General features: G+C 34.8%; 1 protein-coding gene across 4 annotated transcripts in view; it reads right to left on the reverse strand.

The window, feature by feature from the left end:
- Positions 1 to 18,916, reverse strand: part of RALGPS2 (Ral GEF with PH domain and SH3 binding motif 2) — a gene marked incomplete at both ends in the record, with an annotated part of 110,711 nt that overhangs the window by 62,466 nt on the left and 29,329 nt on the right. For all 4 annotated transcript variants that reach the window (XM_079697959.1, XM_079697957.1, XM_079697956.1 and 1 more), the window contains 3 exons: positions 7,982 to 8,108; positions 14,713 to 14,805; positions 18,170 to 18,259. In XM_079697959.1, coding sequence (XP_079554085.1) covers positions 7,982 to 8,108; positions 14,713 to 14,805; positions 18,170 to 18,259 — 310 coding nt within the window. The remainder of the gene's footprint in view (positions 1 to 7,981; positions 8,109 to 14,712; positions 14,806 to 18,169; positions 18,260 to 18,916) is intronic.

An 18,916-nucleotide genomic window follows, 5' to 3' on the forward strand; every position in this document is an offset into this window, starting at 1 on the left:
CGGGTTCATGCCCCGGTCCGGGAAGATCCCACATGCCGCGGAGCAGCTGGGCCCGTGAGCCATGGCTGCTGAGCCTGCGTGTCCGGAGCCTGTGCTCCTCAACGGGAGATGCCACAGCAGTGAGAGGCCCGTGTACCGCAAAGGGGAAAAAAAAAAAAAAAAAAAAAAGAAGCAGTATCATATCATAGCTAAGCATAGGTCCTAAAGGCAGAACTGCTTGGGTTTGTGGCCCAAATCTACCAGGTACATGTGTTCCCTGGGGCAATTTATGTATTCCTGCCTCAGTTTTGTTATCTATAAAATGGAGATAACAACAGTACCTAGCTCACGTAGTTACTGTGAAAATCAAAGGAGGTAATACATGTGGTAAAACATTTAGAATAATGCCTGACACTAGTAAGTACTCAGTAGCTTTTAACTACCAGATTACTACTGCTCATCTATGTACTTTCTGCATTACCTATCATGGTGCCTTGCACAGAGTGAGTAATAAATGTACTAAAAGAAACAATATATCCAAATTTTCAGGTGCAAAATTACACTGATCCATGATCTTCATTTGCAAACCTAACAGAGCTATGTCAGCTGTTATGGCAGGTAGTTAAGAGAATGGGCCGTAAGAAAAATTAAGGTAAGAATAGCCATAGTAAGGGACTTCAGCCTAATGAGAATCTTGTGAGAGATTAGATAAGTCACATGTATGGTAGGCAAGGTCCGATAGCTAGCTACTTTGCAGGTTACAAAGGAATAAGGTGTGGCTGCCTGACCTTCAGTAAGATTGAGCTATAACCTTGCAGCTGGTTTCTAGAAGGATTATTTATGCTTAGTTATTTTTAATAAATGAAATGAAGCTTATCCTAAAAATGACTTAGACCCTATTCTCCACTCAGTGGGATACCATCAATGTCAAGGAAACTTGGCATCTCTGAAGTAGACTTTTAAAACATGAGATATTGGATGAGGCCAATATTAGAAACCATCCTGAAATTTAGTAGATATGAACTAACAAGCTCATCCTCAGGCTCCAAGCCTGGTTGAGTATAAAGATCAAATTTTCAGTCTAATATTCAGTTGACTCTATGAGTCATGATACAGGAGTGCTAATTCTTCTAGCATTATATTTCTTAGGACTCCTACTGGTAATAATATAATAAGCCTGTAAAAACTTCCACAATCATGAAAATGTTTTAAATTACTTGTAAACCTTTACTAATGTGATATGATTTTTATATACTTAAATTAATCAATGGTAAGTTAAAACTTATTACATCCTAACAATTTTTTAGTCTTTTATTTGTGTCTGAGAAAATAACTAAGTAAGAAAAGAATGATTCCACTTACGATGATGCCATGACCCCTCCTCAAAAAGCCATCTAAAAATAAGCTCAGTTTTCAATTTTATCAGTGGGGTCAATAGTTATTACATCGTAATTCTATAGGTAATTACAGGAAAGACTGAAGAATGAACTCAAAATTAAAACTAAAGACAGATTTCCAAAATATTAATATAATTCCACAATGCTTTCTTTGAACTATAAATGAAATGGTTATAATGCATATCTTTATAGCAAGTGAATTTAACCTCCCTTGTCCCAGTTTCTTCACTTATAATATATGAATAATATCACGTATCTTATAAATTGTTGTTAAGAATTAGATAATTTATGTAAAGTATACAGTGTTGGGCATAGAGGATTAAGTTGCAAATAAATGTTACTTATTAAGATTTTTATTATTAGTCTCCTGTTAAGGTTTGCTAAAAAATTTACAAAATACATTACTGAAATATCAGCTGTTGGAAACACTACTGGCAAAGCTGTTGGAACTAGGGGAACCTGATTCTGTTTATGATTAAAATGCGGATCTGTATAGCTTCTACACATGATATTTTTTAAAGATATAAGGCTCTTAAGAGAAAAACTATGAAAATGGGAAAGAAATCAATGTAACCCCATCCCCAGCCCTTTTATATCACCAGTCTTTGAGTGGTCTAAAGTAAACTTCAGAAAATATACCATTAAAGAATGTTAGAAGAATTTTAAATATATAAAAAAGAATGAGGGTAAAAGGGGATATAAATGAGGTAATGGAAAATGGGAATGTAATTCTGGCTAAAGAAAAAGCTAGGGCTAGCTGCCATTTGGTCAGAGCTCATTCTCAAGATTCAAAAGAAAATGACTGAACATGCTTTATTGCTGTTTTAGAACTCAATATGTAATCTTAATGAGAAGAATAAGGTAAAGTAATCCATGGTGTGTATTATATATGAATTAAACAAAAGAAAGGAAAATGGAATAAAACTCTTAAAATATGAAAAGCCAATGACATTTTTTGACCATTAGGCATTTTTGAGATCAGTGTCAGAGATTTCTATACATTTAACCAAGTAAAATTCTACCAAAGGGGCAGGAAAACAATCTCATTAATTCCCAGAGAGCTGCAGAAAGCTTTGGACTTTGTTGAAATTATCTGAATAGAAATGTGAATAAAAAGCTATTATTTTTGAAAATATTTATACATAGATTAGCAAAAATTTCTCAAAATAACGTAAAACTAAAGAACTATATTCTACTAAGAGATCAACATAGGTTAAAAACTAGTGAAACATAAAAGAGGATCAGATAAAATCTGAATGTCCTTGTAAGTTTAGGCATGCTTTAAACATCTCATTAGCTGTGATGAGGACACTGCGATCAAGGCCTGGTAATGTTATGTACCTCTTTCATGACATAGGATATAGGAGAGATTATTCACAAGGTAATGACATCAACTTGAGCCTTTGGTATTAAAGAGATGTTAAGTTCCACAAAGGAAGGAACGAAGTCCATTTTGATCCCTGTTCTATATCTATCACCAAGAATAGCGCTAAGCAAACACTGGATGGCCAGCTGATGCACCAAAAGAAAACTGGGGGCAGGCAGGGAGTTGTATACAAAAGTGCACACAAATAAATGTATTGTATTTAAAACAAATGAAGTTGCTGGAACAATGGGAAGAGCCAGAAAGGGATCATTTAATTAATTAAGTCAACAAATAAGTAAGTGCCCGCTTTTATTCTATATGCTAAACATAGAGCCCTGGACCAAGACAAATTCAGGGCTTATACACTGCTGAGGGAAAGAGATTAATGAAAACAAAATGGTGCTTGTCAGAGGACAGGGGATGAGAGGGGCACTATATCCCATATTACAGATGGATATAAGGACAGCTTTTCTCTTCTTAAAAAAAAAAAAAAGGCCTATTATGAAAATCTTTAAGTTGGGGCAGGGGACTTTCTCTACAAGAGGCAGAGTCATACGTAGACACATCAAAACAGTGTACTCATGTCTTACAGAAGGGCAGGAGAGTTTAAAAAAACTTCTCTGTAGCATTCTGCTTCTACTTAATAGAAAGCAATGTATAGAACTGCAACAACTTATTTCCATAGTTTTAAACACATATGCTTTCCTTCTCAGAAAACCACCTAAGCTGGTTGAGCTACTGCATCTTCCCAAAATTACATAAATAAAGTAGAAATGAGGTTAGAAAATGCACATGAAAGAATATTTATCATGTTTCATACAACTAAATTATTTTTGCACACTGTTCTTTTTCTCTCTCTCCAGCAAAGCAAAGCTTCCCATGCCAAATTCTTCAATAAGCTCCTTAAGATTGTTCTCCAATGACAAGAACAAATGAATGCTGTTAATGATTTTCAGATTTAAAGCAATAATTCTCATATAAAACAATTTTTTCCTTGAGATTTGCCAAACTATTTCTCTCCAGAAAAACTGTATCCTTAGTCTAAGAATTTTTCACTATATTGTCCAGGCTGACTAATTTTTACCTTGAATGCAAACCAACAGAAGAGACAATTTTTCAAGGGATGATGAGTTGAAAGCCAAGAAAACATTTTCTACTTCTTATAATTTAATTCACATTGAATTATAAATAAATCTGGCAGTATCAAAATAAGAGTTTTGTCAGCATACAAACTTCCATATTCTTTTTTAAGCTTCACAAAGAATGGTTGGTTCTGATCATAATTTTTAGGGGCAAAAACACCATTGGTTTGGATCATGTCTCTCACGTTAAGAAATAGATAATTAGCCTTCACCTTTTCTCTGTGCACTGTAGATAGATTCTTTGGGTTGATACATTTGTTCCAAAAGAACCTTTGCAGACATAATGGATAAAGGGTAGCATTATGCAAATTCTGTATATTTGAAGAGAGATAGTTAAATAGAAGCTACCAATATGAATAATGAGCATTATCTTTCAAATGTCTTCGGGACAGGTTCTCTCTTGTCAAATGTACAGCATCTTGTAAATGTTGACATTTTTGGCATCTATCTGCACTGGGCCTAGTTTAATATGACTGGTAAAAAATTCTGAAATAAAGAAAAGTTAAATTTAAAAACCACAGTCCTAATTCATTTTAAATTAGAACAAAATATGAACAATGTAAATATTAACAGGATATAAACTATTGTAAAATCTTCATTCTTCAACACACTTCGGTATTGAAGATTAGGAATGAGAAAATGAACCAGCTGTCTATGACATAAATAAATCAAGCAGTCAAAAAGTTGTATGAAGTTGAAAATGCTTCACATTTTCTTAGGAAAAGCATGTATGTTTTGATAGATGGAATGAATACATTTAATCTCAAAGTCTGTGATAAAATGAAACTGTCACTACATTAAAAAGATGATTTTCATGCTGGAAATGAACTAAACTGAGTCACAATAACTTGTTTGACAAATGTTTCAATGTTTCACTTTCCCTTCCCAAGTCTACCAAATGTTTGTGCCAAATGTTCCACAATCATGTTACATTCTCAGATGCTTCTTCACAAACTGGTATAGGGATAATTATATGAATAATCCAATGTACAAAATTATGTGGATGCTAAAGTGTATGTTCTCTATTTTAACTTAAGTTTTTGCCATCCCCCCCCTTTTGGCTTCTAATTCTTGAATAACCCTCAGAAACATGCATCTTGCTTCAAAAGAGAATATAAGAAGTGGAGGAGGAGAAATCCAGTAAAAAAAACAAAAGCAAAAACCCCAGGTTTCTAGGGTGGTGGAGCAGTGCAGATAATGCAACACTATGATCACCAGTAGACTAAACCAGGAAATAAGATGGGGATCAGGTATGGAAGAAGGGGGAAAATGATGAATTTACTTCTGAACATGCTAAATTAAGAGTTACCAATACATATCTCATTCAATCAGTATTTGAGTATTTGAGTACCTAAAATGTTACCAGGCTGCAGGAATTACAAAGACAATTAGATGTACAGGTCTAGTCTAAGATTTGGGAGTCATCAGGCAATATACAGAAAAAAACTGCATAAGACTACTCCAAGTGAGTGTATAGAGGAAGAAAAGAAGTGGACTGAGACCTTTATAAGAACAGATTTAAGAGAAAGGCAGAGAAAGAGAAGTCGATAAAACAAAAGCCAGAAACGTAGAAGGCAAATCAAGAGAGACTGGTGCTACAAGTGGAGAATTTCAATAAGCAGAAATAACTAGCATCAACCTCTCACAAAATTACAGGTAACAGTGAGAAGGGAGATTCTGGGTCATGAGAATATATAAAGTGAAAAAGAACTGAATTGAGGAGTCAATGGAGACCAAACTGAAGACACAGGAAAGATCATGGTTCTATTATTTTCTCCAAACCAACTTCTGCACCTCAATATTTGCCTCATTTGCTTTAACCCACAGGAGCAATTACTCTGTTTTAGGTACCAGTGCTGGGAGAAAACAGGTATATTCTTTAATGGAAAACCTTTCCAGATTCCACTATTTCAACGATTTCCCACCCCGCCCCGTACGTGCATGAGAGTACGCTTATGTGCACATGCACAGACAACTTCAAATCTTGTACTGAAGTCTCCACTGTGAATAAATATATAACAAAGACCTCTGAACTAGACATCAGAGCACAAGGATTTATACTGTCATTTTCTCATTTTCAATCATCTTTTTCTAAAAAATACAAATTATGAAATTTGAGAAAAACATTTCAATGAGAAAAAAATGCAATCATAGAATCAGTAAATTTTAGAATGAGAGTTTAGCAGGTATAATTGGAAAGATACTAGATCAGAACTTCAGATCTGTCATTAACTAGGTTTTAGGATTATGAGCCAGCTCTTTTACCTTTCTGGACTTCGGTTTTCTCAATTGTAATATAAGTGAATTAGATACAAGAGACCACTGTGGTCCCAGCCAGCCTTAAGAAGAACATGACTCTGGTCCTATGTGTGCTATTTCTAGGTAAAGAAAACAAGGCTTAAAGGAGACAATTCAATGACTTGAAAAGTTAGTATGGTAGAGCCATTTTGGAATTTATGGTTCCCAATTCTCAGTCTAATGTTCTTTATGCTATAAAAAGTTTATGTTTTTATGGAGTATGAAGATATTGATGACTTTTTAAAATCCTCTATTCTTCCTCTCCCCAAATTACATCTTTCAAGAATGGGCACAGCAGGGCTTCCCTGGTGGCGCAGTGGTTGAGAGTCCGCCTGCTGATGCAGGAGACACGGGTTCGTGCCCCGGTCCGGGAAGATCCCACATGCCGCGGAGCGGCTGGGCCCGTGAGCCATGGCCGCTGAGCCTGCGCGTCCGGAGCCTGTGCTCCGCAACGGGAGAGGCCACAACAGTGAGAGGCCCACGTACCGCAAAAAAAAAAAAAAAAAAAAAAAAAGAATGGGCACAGCCAAGGTGACAAGTGGTAAAAAGTGGAGCACATGCAGAATGTCTTTCCTAATATCCAGCTTACAGCCTCTCTGATTGAGTCATGCTTATTATGGCCCTGAACTATTTATCAAAGAAACAGACAAATGGTATGTAGTAGCCACTATCTATACAATGCATAGGAGTATTCTGCCTTCAACACAGGGTGTACAACATTCCCCATTCCCACTGGAATTCTAGAATGTCCCACAATGGTCTAATAAGTTCAAGTCTTCTCTGACAAACTAAGGCTGATGCCGTAGAGCAGCTGAATGACAGTGTTATCAACTGTCTTTGTCCCTACTTTGTGTTCTGGTCACTGGTATTGTAAAGACTTAAAAGTTTACACTGTAGAGTCTCCTAAACAAGTAACAGGTTTTTCCATTATTTTCAAAAATAGTTATGGTGAAATCCAGTATGAGTAGTTGTTACATAAAAGACAAAGTGGAGACAGGGGAGCAAAGGGGATACTGGGACAAAGCAAATGTTACCATTTGATTACTCTCTACATGGGATCAAACCAATTTATTTTAATGCATATACTAGGTATATATAATATAAAGTATTTTCTGTATTTACATTTACATATACATTTAAAACGGTATAGTTTCAGTCTTTTTTATTCAAATACCTAATAACGCATTACTATTCATATTTTGTTGAACATAAGCTTATAATGTTATTAGGTTCAATACTTCTTGGAATTCATCAACACTGTAAAACATACAGTAAAGAGATATATTCTTAGGCAAATAATATGTCAAATACAGATTTGTCTGTCTCAGCACTGAGCTAAATTTCCACAGCTAAACGGCTAATTTCTCCCAGGAAAACAGTAACACCAATGTTCATTGAGACTACTTTTCATAATTCACTGTAAAATATCTGCCAACTACATAAAGCGAGAACTCACGATGTTGAAAATAAATTCATTAAATCTTTTGATCAATTTCTTTAGTTAATGTTAAATATTTTTACAGCATTAAACTTCACTGCAAACTACTGGTTCATTCTTTAAAAGCATTATTAAAATAGGTAAAACATATTGCTTTACCATATGGTCCATCTCTAAGAAGAAATGAAAATACACTCCAGGTAATAAGCTAACACATTCCTCTAGTCTATTTTTTCAACTTAACAATCCTTTAATTTCTTTAAAGGATACACAAACTTTTAAAATATATTGAATTTTATATAAACTGCTGATTAAGTCAGAGCAACAACCAGGCATAATGAACACACATGACGTAACTCACCTAAATAGGGAATGCAAGGTGTCATCTTTAAGCTACTTATATAGTCTCTGAGTCTTTTGTAGTTATCTTCTTTACTCATTACATATTCTAATTTTTCAAAGGTAGTTTTGTCTTTTCGACTTAATAACTAAAAAACAAACAGAAAAGCCTAAGTTATTTCCGAATCCAATTTTATTATAGCAAAGACTTGAAGTTATAGTTACTATAAATTTGAATTTTAATTTCAAAGTTATATCTTCTTTAATTATATTTTGGTAGTATATAAATAAAACAAAATCAAACATGTCTATTAATATAATAAACCCAAATTCATTATTTTTAAAATACAATATACTTTGTATGTACATAAAATAATTAACTTACTAAGTAGTAAATTATAATACATTATTTTTTATCTTTACTATTTTAAATGGCTAAACAATTTTTATTAATCATTTTCCTAATTTAAAATAATTATGGGGCTTCCCTGGTGGCGCAGTGGTTGAGAGTCCGCCTGCCAATGCAGGGGACACGGGTTCGAGCCCTGGTCCGGGAAGATCCCACATGCCGCGGAGCAACTAAGACCGTGAGCCACAACTACTGAGCCTGTGTGCCACAACTACTGAGCCCATGTGCCACAACTACTGAGCCCATGTGCCACAACTACTGAGCCTGTGCTCTAGAGCCCGTGCTCTGCAACAAGAGAAACCACCACAATGAGAAGCCCGCGCACCGTAATGAAGAGTAGCCCTCGCTCTCTGCAACTAGAGAAAGCCCATGCACAGCAATGAAGACCCAATGCAGCCCAAAATAAATAAATAAAATAAGTAAATTTAAAAAAGAAAAACAACTATGATTTACATGTTTGGATTTTTGACATTTTTTTCTTTGATCCCTTTGATCAGTGCTATATTGCATACAGTTGATCAATCAACAGCAGCTGTTTTAGGAGGCTTGAGGAGTAGATTTGTAGTGGATGCCCTTTGAGAAAAAATGGAGCTATCAAGGGGAATAAAAGAACAAGCAGGGTCAGTCACCCAAAACGTATTAACTAAAAGATTCAGAAAATATGTATTTTTAAGTATTCCAAAGACTCTGGAAAAAATTTTTTCTCTTTAAACATGTGAAGTTACTATTTCATTATGATGTAATCAGATTTCACTTTGTATCATAAAATATTTACATTATTTTGTAGTAGGCAAAACACTTCCACCAATAAAATTCTAATTCTCCTATGAGGTTAACAGAAACGTCAGAGGATTGATTTAAAGATGAGGTGACTGAGATTCAAAGGAGAAGCAGAACATATCAACACTCATCAGTCATCAGCTCACAAAGACTAGGTCCTGTTTTTCAGGGTCTCAGTCTGGTCCTGGAGACAGAAAATTCTAACACCTGCTCTTTCTAGTATTACAAGTAGTACAGTTGGAATTGATGTTGGAATCTATTTTATGTTTTAGATAGATTTTCCAGGGTCTGAAACACTGGTTTCACAACTTTCTGTGGCCCAGCTTCAACACACTTATCGGCATTTTCAAGATTAGGTGCAACTCTCTGCTGAGTGACCTGTAAATCCAAACATCCTTTTCTCTCCCACATAACAAAGCATTTAAATATGCAAAATATACTGACATGACATAGCAGGGGTAAAAAGAAACTTATTCTTTTTTTCCAAAGTCAATCATTCTAAAACTCTGGTACAGTATCAGGAGAAACAAATTACTTGGAACTCATAACTGATCTTTTTTTTTTTTTTTTTTAAATTAGTTTCTGCTTTATAACAAAGTGAATCAGTCATACATATACATCTGTTCCCATATCCCTTCCCTCATGCATCTCCCTCCCTCCCACCCTTCATAACTGATCTTGACACATCTGAAACACAAAACTAAAGAACTACACAGTCTAATATGTATAAAAATAACTTATATATTGGAATTTTCATAACAAATCAATAACCAGATTGAAAGGATTCAATCTGGGGTGGCATAGCAGAGACTTGTTTTCAGAGGACTATTTTAAAAGGCTGTGGTAAAATATACATAATATTTTACTATTTTAAACATTTTGAAGTGTATAGTTTAGTAGCATTATCGGCCAATCACTGCAACCACCCAAGGCCAGAACTCTTTTCATCTTCCCAAACTGGAACTCCACACCCATTAAACAGAAACTCCTCATTGCTTGCTCCTCCCAGGCCCTGGTAACCACCTTCTACTTTCTGTCTCGACCAATTTGACTACTCTTGGTACCTCATATATATGGAATCATTCAGTATTTGTCCTATTGTGTCTAGCTCATTTCATTTAGCATAATATCATCAAGATTTATCCATGGTGCAGCATGTGTCAGAATTTCATTCCTTTTTAAGGCTGAATAATATTTCATGGTATGTTTATACCACATTTTGTACATCCATTTACCTGTTGGTGGACATTTGGATTGTTCATACCTTTTGGTTATTGTTAATCATGCTGCTTTGAACACTGGTGTAAAAATATCTGTTTGAATCCCCACTTTCAATTCTTTTGGGTATATATCCAGAAGTGGAATTGATGGATAAATGGTAACTCTATGTAATTCTAATATTTTGAGGATAAATCCTATTATTTCTAATCATTTTTTTTCTGACTGTGCTGGCTAAGATCTCTATGTTGATTAGAAACGGTGAAAATGGGCATCCTTTTCCTTGATGTTAAAGCGAACGTTGCTAATATTTCCCCCACTTAGGATTTTTTCTGGTACATTCCCTTTGTCGGGTTTAAAGAAAACCCCAAACACTCTCAATTCTTCATTCATATGATCTTTATTATCTTCTAACTTGACCCGATACCCTACCCCTCCCAATCCTTTCCAACTGTACCCTCTAGGACTCAGGGTCCGTTCTCTGCAAAAGCCCCATCTTTGACCTTTTCTTGAAGCATTCTCTTTCTTTTCTTACAAACGTTGTAACATCAGTCTGGAGTTCAGTTAGGTGCCGTTCTTCCTCCTTTCTCTTCACAATTCCTTCCAGCTTATTATCACATTATCCTCTCCAAAATCTTCCAGGTTCTAATTAAGTTCAAGCACTAGATCAGTGCTGTCCAATTAAATTTTGTGTGATGATGGAAATGTTCTACGTCTGTGCTGTCCATACAATAGCCACTAGCCACATGTGACTACTGAGCATTTGTAACATGGCTAGTAAGACTAAGGAACTGAACTTTAAATTTTATTTAATCCTAAGGATTTAAATTTAATAGCCACATGTGGCTAGTGGCTATAGTACTGGACAAAAGAACACTAGATTACAACACTTATATTATTGTCATTAATAGAGCTACAAGTCATTTCCCCATCATTAAGATTTTAGTAGTTGGAGAAAAAGAGCCTATGAACCAATATTATTCTTTTTTGTGTGTGTGTGGTACACGGGCCTCTCACTGTTGTGGCCTCTCCTGTTGCAGAGCAGAGGCTCTGGACGCACAGGCTCAGTGGCTATGGCTCACAGGCCCAGCCGCTCCGCGGCATGTGAGATCTTCCTGGACCGGGGCACAAACCTATGTCCCCTGCATCGGCAGGCGGATTCTTAACCACTGCACCACCAGGGAAGCCCAATATTATTCTTATATCCTGATGATTGCAGTCTTCATACAGACGACACTCCCAATACCCTGGTTTCTAAGTTTCTTCACTCCTCTTTGAATCATCTTATCCTCCACCACTCAGCCTCCACTCCCTAGGACATCCTGAACCCAATAAATATTTGAGGGCACCAGGATTTCCACCAGTTACCATACTACCTTTTCATTGTTCATTATCTCTTTCCTTTTACTTGGGTTAAACTCCTCTTCTATCACTAAAACAACTTTTACATTTGCCTACTTTATCTCTTATACTATCCTTGACCCCTCTGTGGTACAAACAAGCCTAAAAAAATTCCATCTCTGCTTAAATACAATTATCCGCACTTCTCCAGGTTAATGCTGAACACCTGACCTGGCTGGAGAATACATAACTTTGCTGACTGGTTTCACTGTAAGTTCACAACCAAAAATCTCAGGTGGACCTTCATAAGACCTACCAAACCTACAATGTTTCCCTAGTTAATTCACTCTCACACTCTCCTAGACGACTTTCATCCTTTCCTCCTTCTTCAAACCAAGACCTCCCCCACTCTCAACTAATGACCTTGCTTCTTACGTCTTATGAAATAAAGCATCAGAAGAACTTCTGCAGAATCCCACCACCAAATCTACCAACATACCTGTGTCTGTAACCAAATGCATCCCCTTCTCTCCTGTTAAAATGGATAAACTGTTCCTGCCCCACTAGAGTACTGGACCTCGTTCCCTCGTGCCTAATCTAGTAGGTATCACTGGAGTGACTCTTTGTTCTCTTACTATTTCCTCATTCTATTATATTAGATCATTGCACCAACATACAAATATATTGTCATGGATCTCATCTTCAAAATGAAAACAAAATGCCACAAATCTTTAATCTCCTATTCCCCTCCAGCTACTGCCAGATTTCTCTACGGGACCTCACCCCAGTCCTTTACAGCAAAACTCCTCAAATGCATTCTCTGTACTTACTGTCCCATTTTTTTCTCCACCATTCTCTCAAATCCAATCAGTCTTTCACCCCACTACTGTACTGAAGCCACCTCTGCCAAGGTCACCAATCCTTTCCAACTGCCAGATCCAATGGTCATCTCAAAGTTCTTATTTGACACAGGTGAGCACTCTTTCTTGAAACACTTTCTTTACCTGATTGTGGAAAACTTCTACCCGTGATATTTCCTTTGTTGATTACAATCTCATGTTTTAAATACTATCTTTATGCTGATGATCACAAAAATGTATCTCTAGCTCTAACTGCTCTATTAAACTTGTATACCTAACTCTGACCTTATAGTTCCACATGAATGTTTTATTAGCCAACTCAAAATTGATATGTATAAAATAGAACCCCCCCAACACTCCTTCTCTATACCTCCCTGAATATCAGTAAATTGCATCTCCATTCTCTGATTTGATGCCACCTCTCTGAACTCAGCTCCTGTCATCAACTACTCCTTAGCTTGTTTCACTCTGCCAACAATGACCACCCTGCTATTCTGTGAACACTGTCAGGCCCTTTGCACTGGCTATTTGTTTGGAATTCTCTTCTCTCAGATATGCACATGAATGTTTTTCTCAATTACTCTAGGTCTCTACCCAAATGTCACTTATCAGAGACTCTTACCACACATCATAGAAAGGAAAGCACGGAAGTATTTTATATCTCATTTACTCTGCTTTACTTTTCTACAGAGCATTTATCACTATTTATGATATATCATTTATTTATTTACAGCTTATCTTTCCCCAGTAGAATGTTAGCTATACAAGAATGGGACTTTGTCTATATCATTCACTATGCATGTCAAGCAATTAGACAGTGCCTGGCACAAAGTGGAATATTTTAAAGTTTAATACCAAAAATTTTATTCAGATTAATAATAGAGCTGTTACTAAATTTAAACAAAATTATTCTCCATGCAATACATGAGGGAGACAACGAAAATAACTTCAAGGAAAATAAAAATTAACTTGAGGGAAATGTATCTCATTTCTAAACCACAATATAAACCAGAGTATAATTCTTTTCCCTAAAACTTCAAAGATGGAATTCATAACTGTATATTTATAATCATTTCCATTCCCTCATTAAGTTCAAATTTTAATAAATAAGGTCATCATTAAAAATCATTTTTAGAGTAGGAAAACCGTTCACTCAGGTGTTTCTAAAATACAAATAAAATATAAAGAGGACCATAAACTCTTCCAAGCTAATGTTTTTCCAATATAGAAATCTACCCTGATTTTCATGAGAAACATCTGTCTCTTCAGATACTATGAAAAATGAAAACAGCACTAGGCTAATTAAAAACAAAGTTATATTTTATCAAGTAAAAAAGTGTTTTAAAGTCAGTCAAGTCTTTATTACAGGACTGTAAGAACACACTAACCCTCTGTACAAAATGCAGTAAACAAAATCATTCCTCTTTTACATTAAAGAACAGTATTAAATATGAACAGATTTAACTGAATCTAAAATTTCAGTTATATAAAATCTAAATGAAAAATATCTAGAAACCTTGAGGCCAGTATCCAGTTAATCAACTGTAAAAGTACACAAATTTGCAGAAGTAAAAATTCACACCCTGACTTTGTTAAAGTAATAGAACCAAATATGATTAGCATAATATCACAATGTGCAGAAACACTGCCTACTTTCATGTTAACTATCAGATTTTCCATTACTCCTAAGGAAACAACCTGAGAGTTTACTGACTAAAAAATAATGGAAATCTGAATCAGTAAATTTTTTTGAAACTTACAATTTGTATCTTCCTCAAATTTTCCAAAAGCATAATCTTTACATGATTAACACAATTTTTTTTTGCATTTACACTTTCCCATCAGTAAGCTTGAAATGCTATGTTGTCAAAGATGTTTAAAGAGGTTCTAGAAAAATGAGTTCCTAAAGAGCAGAAACCAAGCACCAAGTTGTAACTTACCCAAAAAATACCTAACAAGCCTAGTGAAATACTTATTTAAGGAGAGAGAAAAAAATATGTAGGTTTCAAAGAACAGTACAAAGTACTTCAAAAATCTTTATCTATTATCATAATATTAACCTTACTAAGAACTATAAAAGGAACTAACACATCTTTACTTCCAACAGGAAGTCTAACCTTTCATTAACTAAGGAAAATTACTCACCGCCCATGTTTTAGTCAGCCTGAAAATTGGGGCACTCTGTAAGCCAGAAACCACTGCCATAAGTGCATGAAGGTTATTCAGCTCGTATAGTTTCTGGAAGATTTAAGAAAAGCAGGGAGGAGAGATGAAAAATAAACAGCATGAATACAAGACAACTTTAACAAGTATAATCTAGGCAACTGGTAGTGTTCTAGTACTTATTACCCTCATTGTTGAGATTTGTCTTTGGGGTATCCACTATGTTTACAGTAAGCTGATTTCGGCCCACAATAGAACTTCCACATTCTTACTTGGTACTGCCCCCAAGCTCTGGGAACAAATCTACCTCTACTTGTGTAATACATTAAGAAAACCAAAATTATGGCTCAGTATCAAGGTTACCTGCTGTGACCATGCATCCTCATTTCTAGTAAGCAGCTTCCTTCCTTATACTGAAATATTACTAGCCTCTGCCTTATGATCCAAGTTTAAAGGAAGGGTCCATGCCCAGGATCCTGATCTGGTGTCCTACTCAGGATCCCCATTATTCCAGGGCTAGGGTTCAAACCTGCTTTTCATAGCCCTCCTCAATTTCCTGCTTCCTCCTGGCTGAATCTTCAAATCCTTTGTTCCTTGTTCATGTTGGGATATCCACCTGCTTCCCAATACCAGACCTTGCTTTTTACAGCCTCTGTGCAGAAGGCTCCCATCTAATGCTAGGTTCCAACTGTTTAACGAGAGGTCTACTATTTTTGTCAAATTATTGCTAATTGCCCAGGTTTCTTCAAACTATCAGATGCTTACATATCAATGGTCTTATCATTTAAAAACTGTCCTCACCATGAAGCGACTCCAAGGCAAAAATGGCCTGTTTTGAATATGAAAACCAAGGAAAAGTGAAGGGTTCTATTCCTCTGAAGAACCCTAACTAATACCACCTTAACTCAGGTCTCAAAGAACCCCCATAAAATTTCAAGAAATATGAACTCAAGTAAAAGAAAAAAAGGAAAAGGATAAACACAAGGAAACAATAATTCACAAATGGAGAACATCAGGTATTGGCCTCAAATAAAATGAAGATTAAAAATGAAGGCATTATCTAGAAAGCAACATAAAAGCCCAAGGGTCTTTTAAAAAATGTGAAATAAAAGGTAAAGAGACATCAAAGGAAGAGCAAAAAAGGCCAACATTTATCTCAATGGAGCTTCAGAAGGACATGATAAAAACAATGGGGTAGAAACAATATGAGAGATAATGGTGGATTATTTTCTCAAATTACTGAAAGACACTAATTCCCAGGGCTAGTAAGTTCAAGAAATCCCAAGTAGAGTAAATTAAAAAAAAACGACTGTAAGTCTGGAATAGCATTTTTCAAGAACAAGGGTGACATAACAATGCTTCCAGACAAAATAAAGAGAACTTTAAAAAAAGATTTAAAAAATGGTGCCAACAGGGTTATTCATATGGAAAAATATGTATGAATTATGGAATCCATAATTCATATATATTATATCTAAAATTTCAGATGAATTAAATACCAAAATCAAAGCTGTAGAACTTTTAAAGAATAATATAAGAGAAAATCTTTGATATTCTCAGAGGTGAGAGTAAGATATTTAAGTGAGATATTCTGAAATCAGAAAATGAAAGTTAAAGATTAATACATTTGACTATTAAAATTAAGAGCATCTATATCAAAAGATAACATGAAAAGAGTTATAAGATAAGTCACAAATAGGAAGATGTATGCAAAGAATATAGCAAAGAACTTTAGCATCTGGAATTATATTTTTAAAACTGCTATAAAAATCAAAGACCAATACTATAATAGAAAATTGTTCAAAGATCTTGAACAGACATTTCAGGAGAGAAAACCTAAACAGCCAACACAAAAAAAGTGTTATTTTTCATCAGATTCAATGAAAGTTATTGGTGTAATTGTCATTTCTTTGAAGATAAAATTGCCTTTTCTTTCTATATTTCTAGGGCTTTAACCTGCAGTTGAGCACCAAGAGACTCACACATGAATGTTTTATAAGCAGTGGTACTTATAACAGCAAAAATCTAGAAACTCCTGCCCGAGTTTCTAGGCTGTCTGCCCTACAGATTTCAGATTTACCAGTTTCCCCCCACCTAATCACACGAGATAATTCCTTAAATCTTTTTATACATTATGTACATATATATATGTGTGTGTGTATTTTTTTTTCTGTCTCTACAGAACCCTAACTGAAACAACCTACTAAAAGAAGAGAAAGACCTGCCAGTTTTATAACAAACTGAATACAGAAGGCGAGTCTGACTAGAGGGATTTAAGAGACAGAAATGAGACAAAAAAATTATGAATTTAGGGCTTAAGATGAAAGTAAACACCATCAAAAATAACTCAAAGTTTAAGAGTCTGAATTGGAATTAAATGATTATTTGATGAGGATAATGGCAGGTTTGATGGACAAAATTTGGTGGTTTTGAGTGGAACATACAACAAGTACATTAAAAAAACTAACAAAAATACCAGAAAACAATAATGCAAATTCAGGATCTATGGAGAAAAGTCATGGACTTCTATTAGCTAAAACCCAATATTTATCTAACATATCACAAAGAATGTTTTTAAAAATTTTATGACACTTCTGCAAAGTATCAAATTTTCAGAAGGCTAGCTCTGCCACCTAGTGCCATAGAATGTTAGAATACAATTGTTTGCAGGTGCTCAAGGGAAATATGATGGAAGAGTTATGACTTACAATAATTACATTTTTACAATAATTTACAATTGTAAAAATGATATCCTCATTTTATTCCATCTTTGTTCACAGGTGAGATAAGTTATGCATTTATTATAAGAATAATGAGGGATATGTTTACAATTATACCTCTTTTTAGTTAACATAAATTTGGAGTTGTTACAAATTTTAATAAAATCTTGAATGTCCTATTCCATCCTCCTCTCTAAATTTTGACTATCCTTGAAATCCATGTTCTATTTCTCTTACTGCATCTATTATCTATGCTGCTCAATTAAGGTATTTGGTTAACATCCTCATTTATACTATTAAAAAAAAATAAAGTCTTATCATTCTCCACATGGTTGGCAGAGTGATCTATTTCAAAGGCAAATAATTGATACGTATTTTCCTACTTAATCCTATAAGGCTTTTTCAATCACCTGCAGAATAGACCAGTATTTTATAAATATTAAACTTCATCATAATCTGACCTCTGCCCAGTCAAATATTATGTAATTCAGCTTCTCTGAGAGAGAGAGGAAAAGTATAAAAGAAAGGGGAGGAAGACAGGAGGAATAAAAGAAAAGGCAAAGGAAACAGGCATTCAATTTAAAAAATGGACTTATATTAGTCAGTAGGCCTTATTTTCTAGGGTCGATAAAAAGTGAACATAGTGTCACAGGCAAACATTTACTTACAAGCATTGCTAAATGATTAAACTCAAAAATAGAAACACAAGTTTGTCTTACCTTAGCAGTTTTAATATAGTGGCTCAAAACTTCTGCTCTAATTTTTAACGTTTGAGCATGAAGAATCTCTCTAACAACCCAAAAGCTTACCTGCAAAGAAAAATTAAAAATAGTTGAATAGCAAGACTCTTTACTTACTAGGATCAAATTAATGACAAGAGCTATTTGAGAAATAGATAGCTGTTCAAAAACAATACTTTCTCTTTCCCTTGATTCACCACCAGGACACAGACAATCTTCAAATGTTGCATACACTTCATATATACACAGACAGATACAGATATGTATATATGTGTGTACACACACATAAAAACATCACTACAAGTTTTAATTTGTAAAAGCTAATACAAATTTTGAAGGAAAAGAGAATGCAATAAAACCAGAGTGATGCAACATGAACACTATAGAAGTGTTCTCTGCTGTATTTTGAAACACTTTGGCAGAATTAGATAAGCTCTAAGATCAGATATTGCAAAACATGCTATAGTATGTTTTACTGTGGCTCTGTAATCCCATGCTGCCATTTTATTTACATTGAGTAGAATCATAAGTGTAAAGAATCTCAAGTACAGTTTTTCTGGTATGAATAAAATGAAATAAAATATAAAATATCATAAAGAAAAATATATCTAAGTCACTCTAAAATTAAGATTGTATTTTTTTAATTATGTAATGTTTTCTAATTCAATGAAACCATTTTCAAGATTTCTTTTAAAAAACATTAAAAACCATTCATCAGAAGGCAGA

This window comes from Hyperoodon ampullatus (genome assembly GCF_949752795.1).
Source record: "Hyperoodon ampullatus genome assembly, chromosome: 2".
Taxonomy (NCBI): Eukaryota; Metazoa; Chordata; class Mammalia; order Artiodactyla; family Ziphiidae; genus Hyperoodon; species Hyperoodon ampullatus.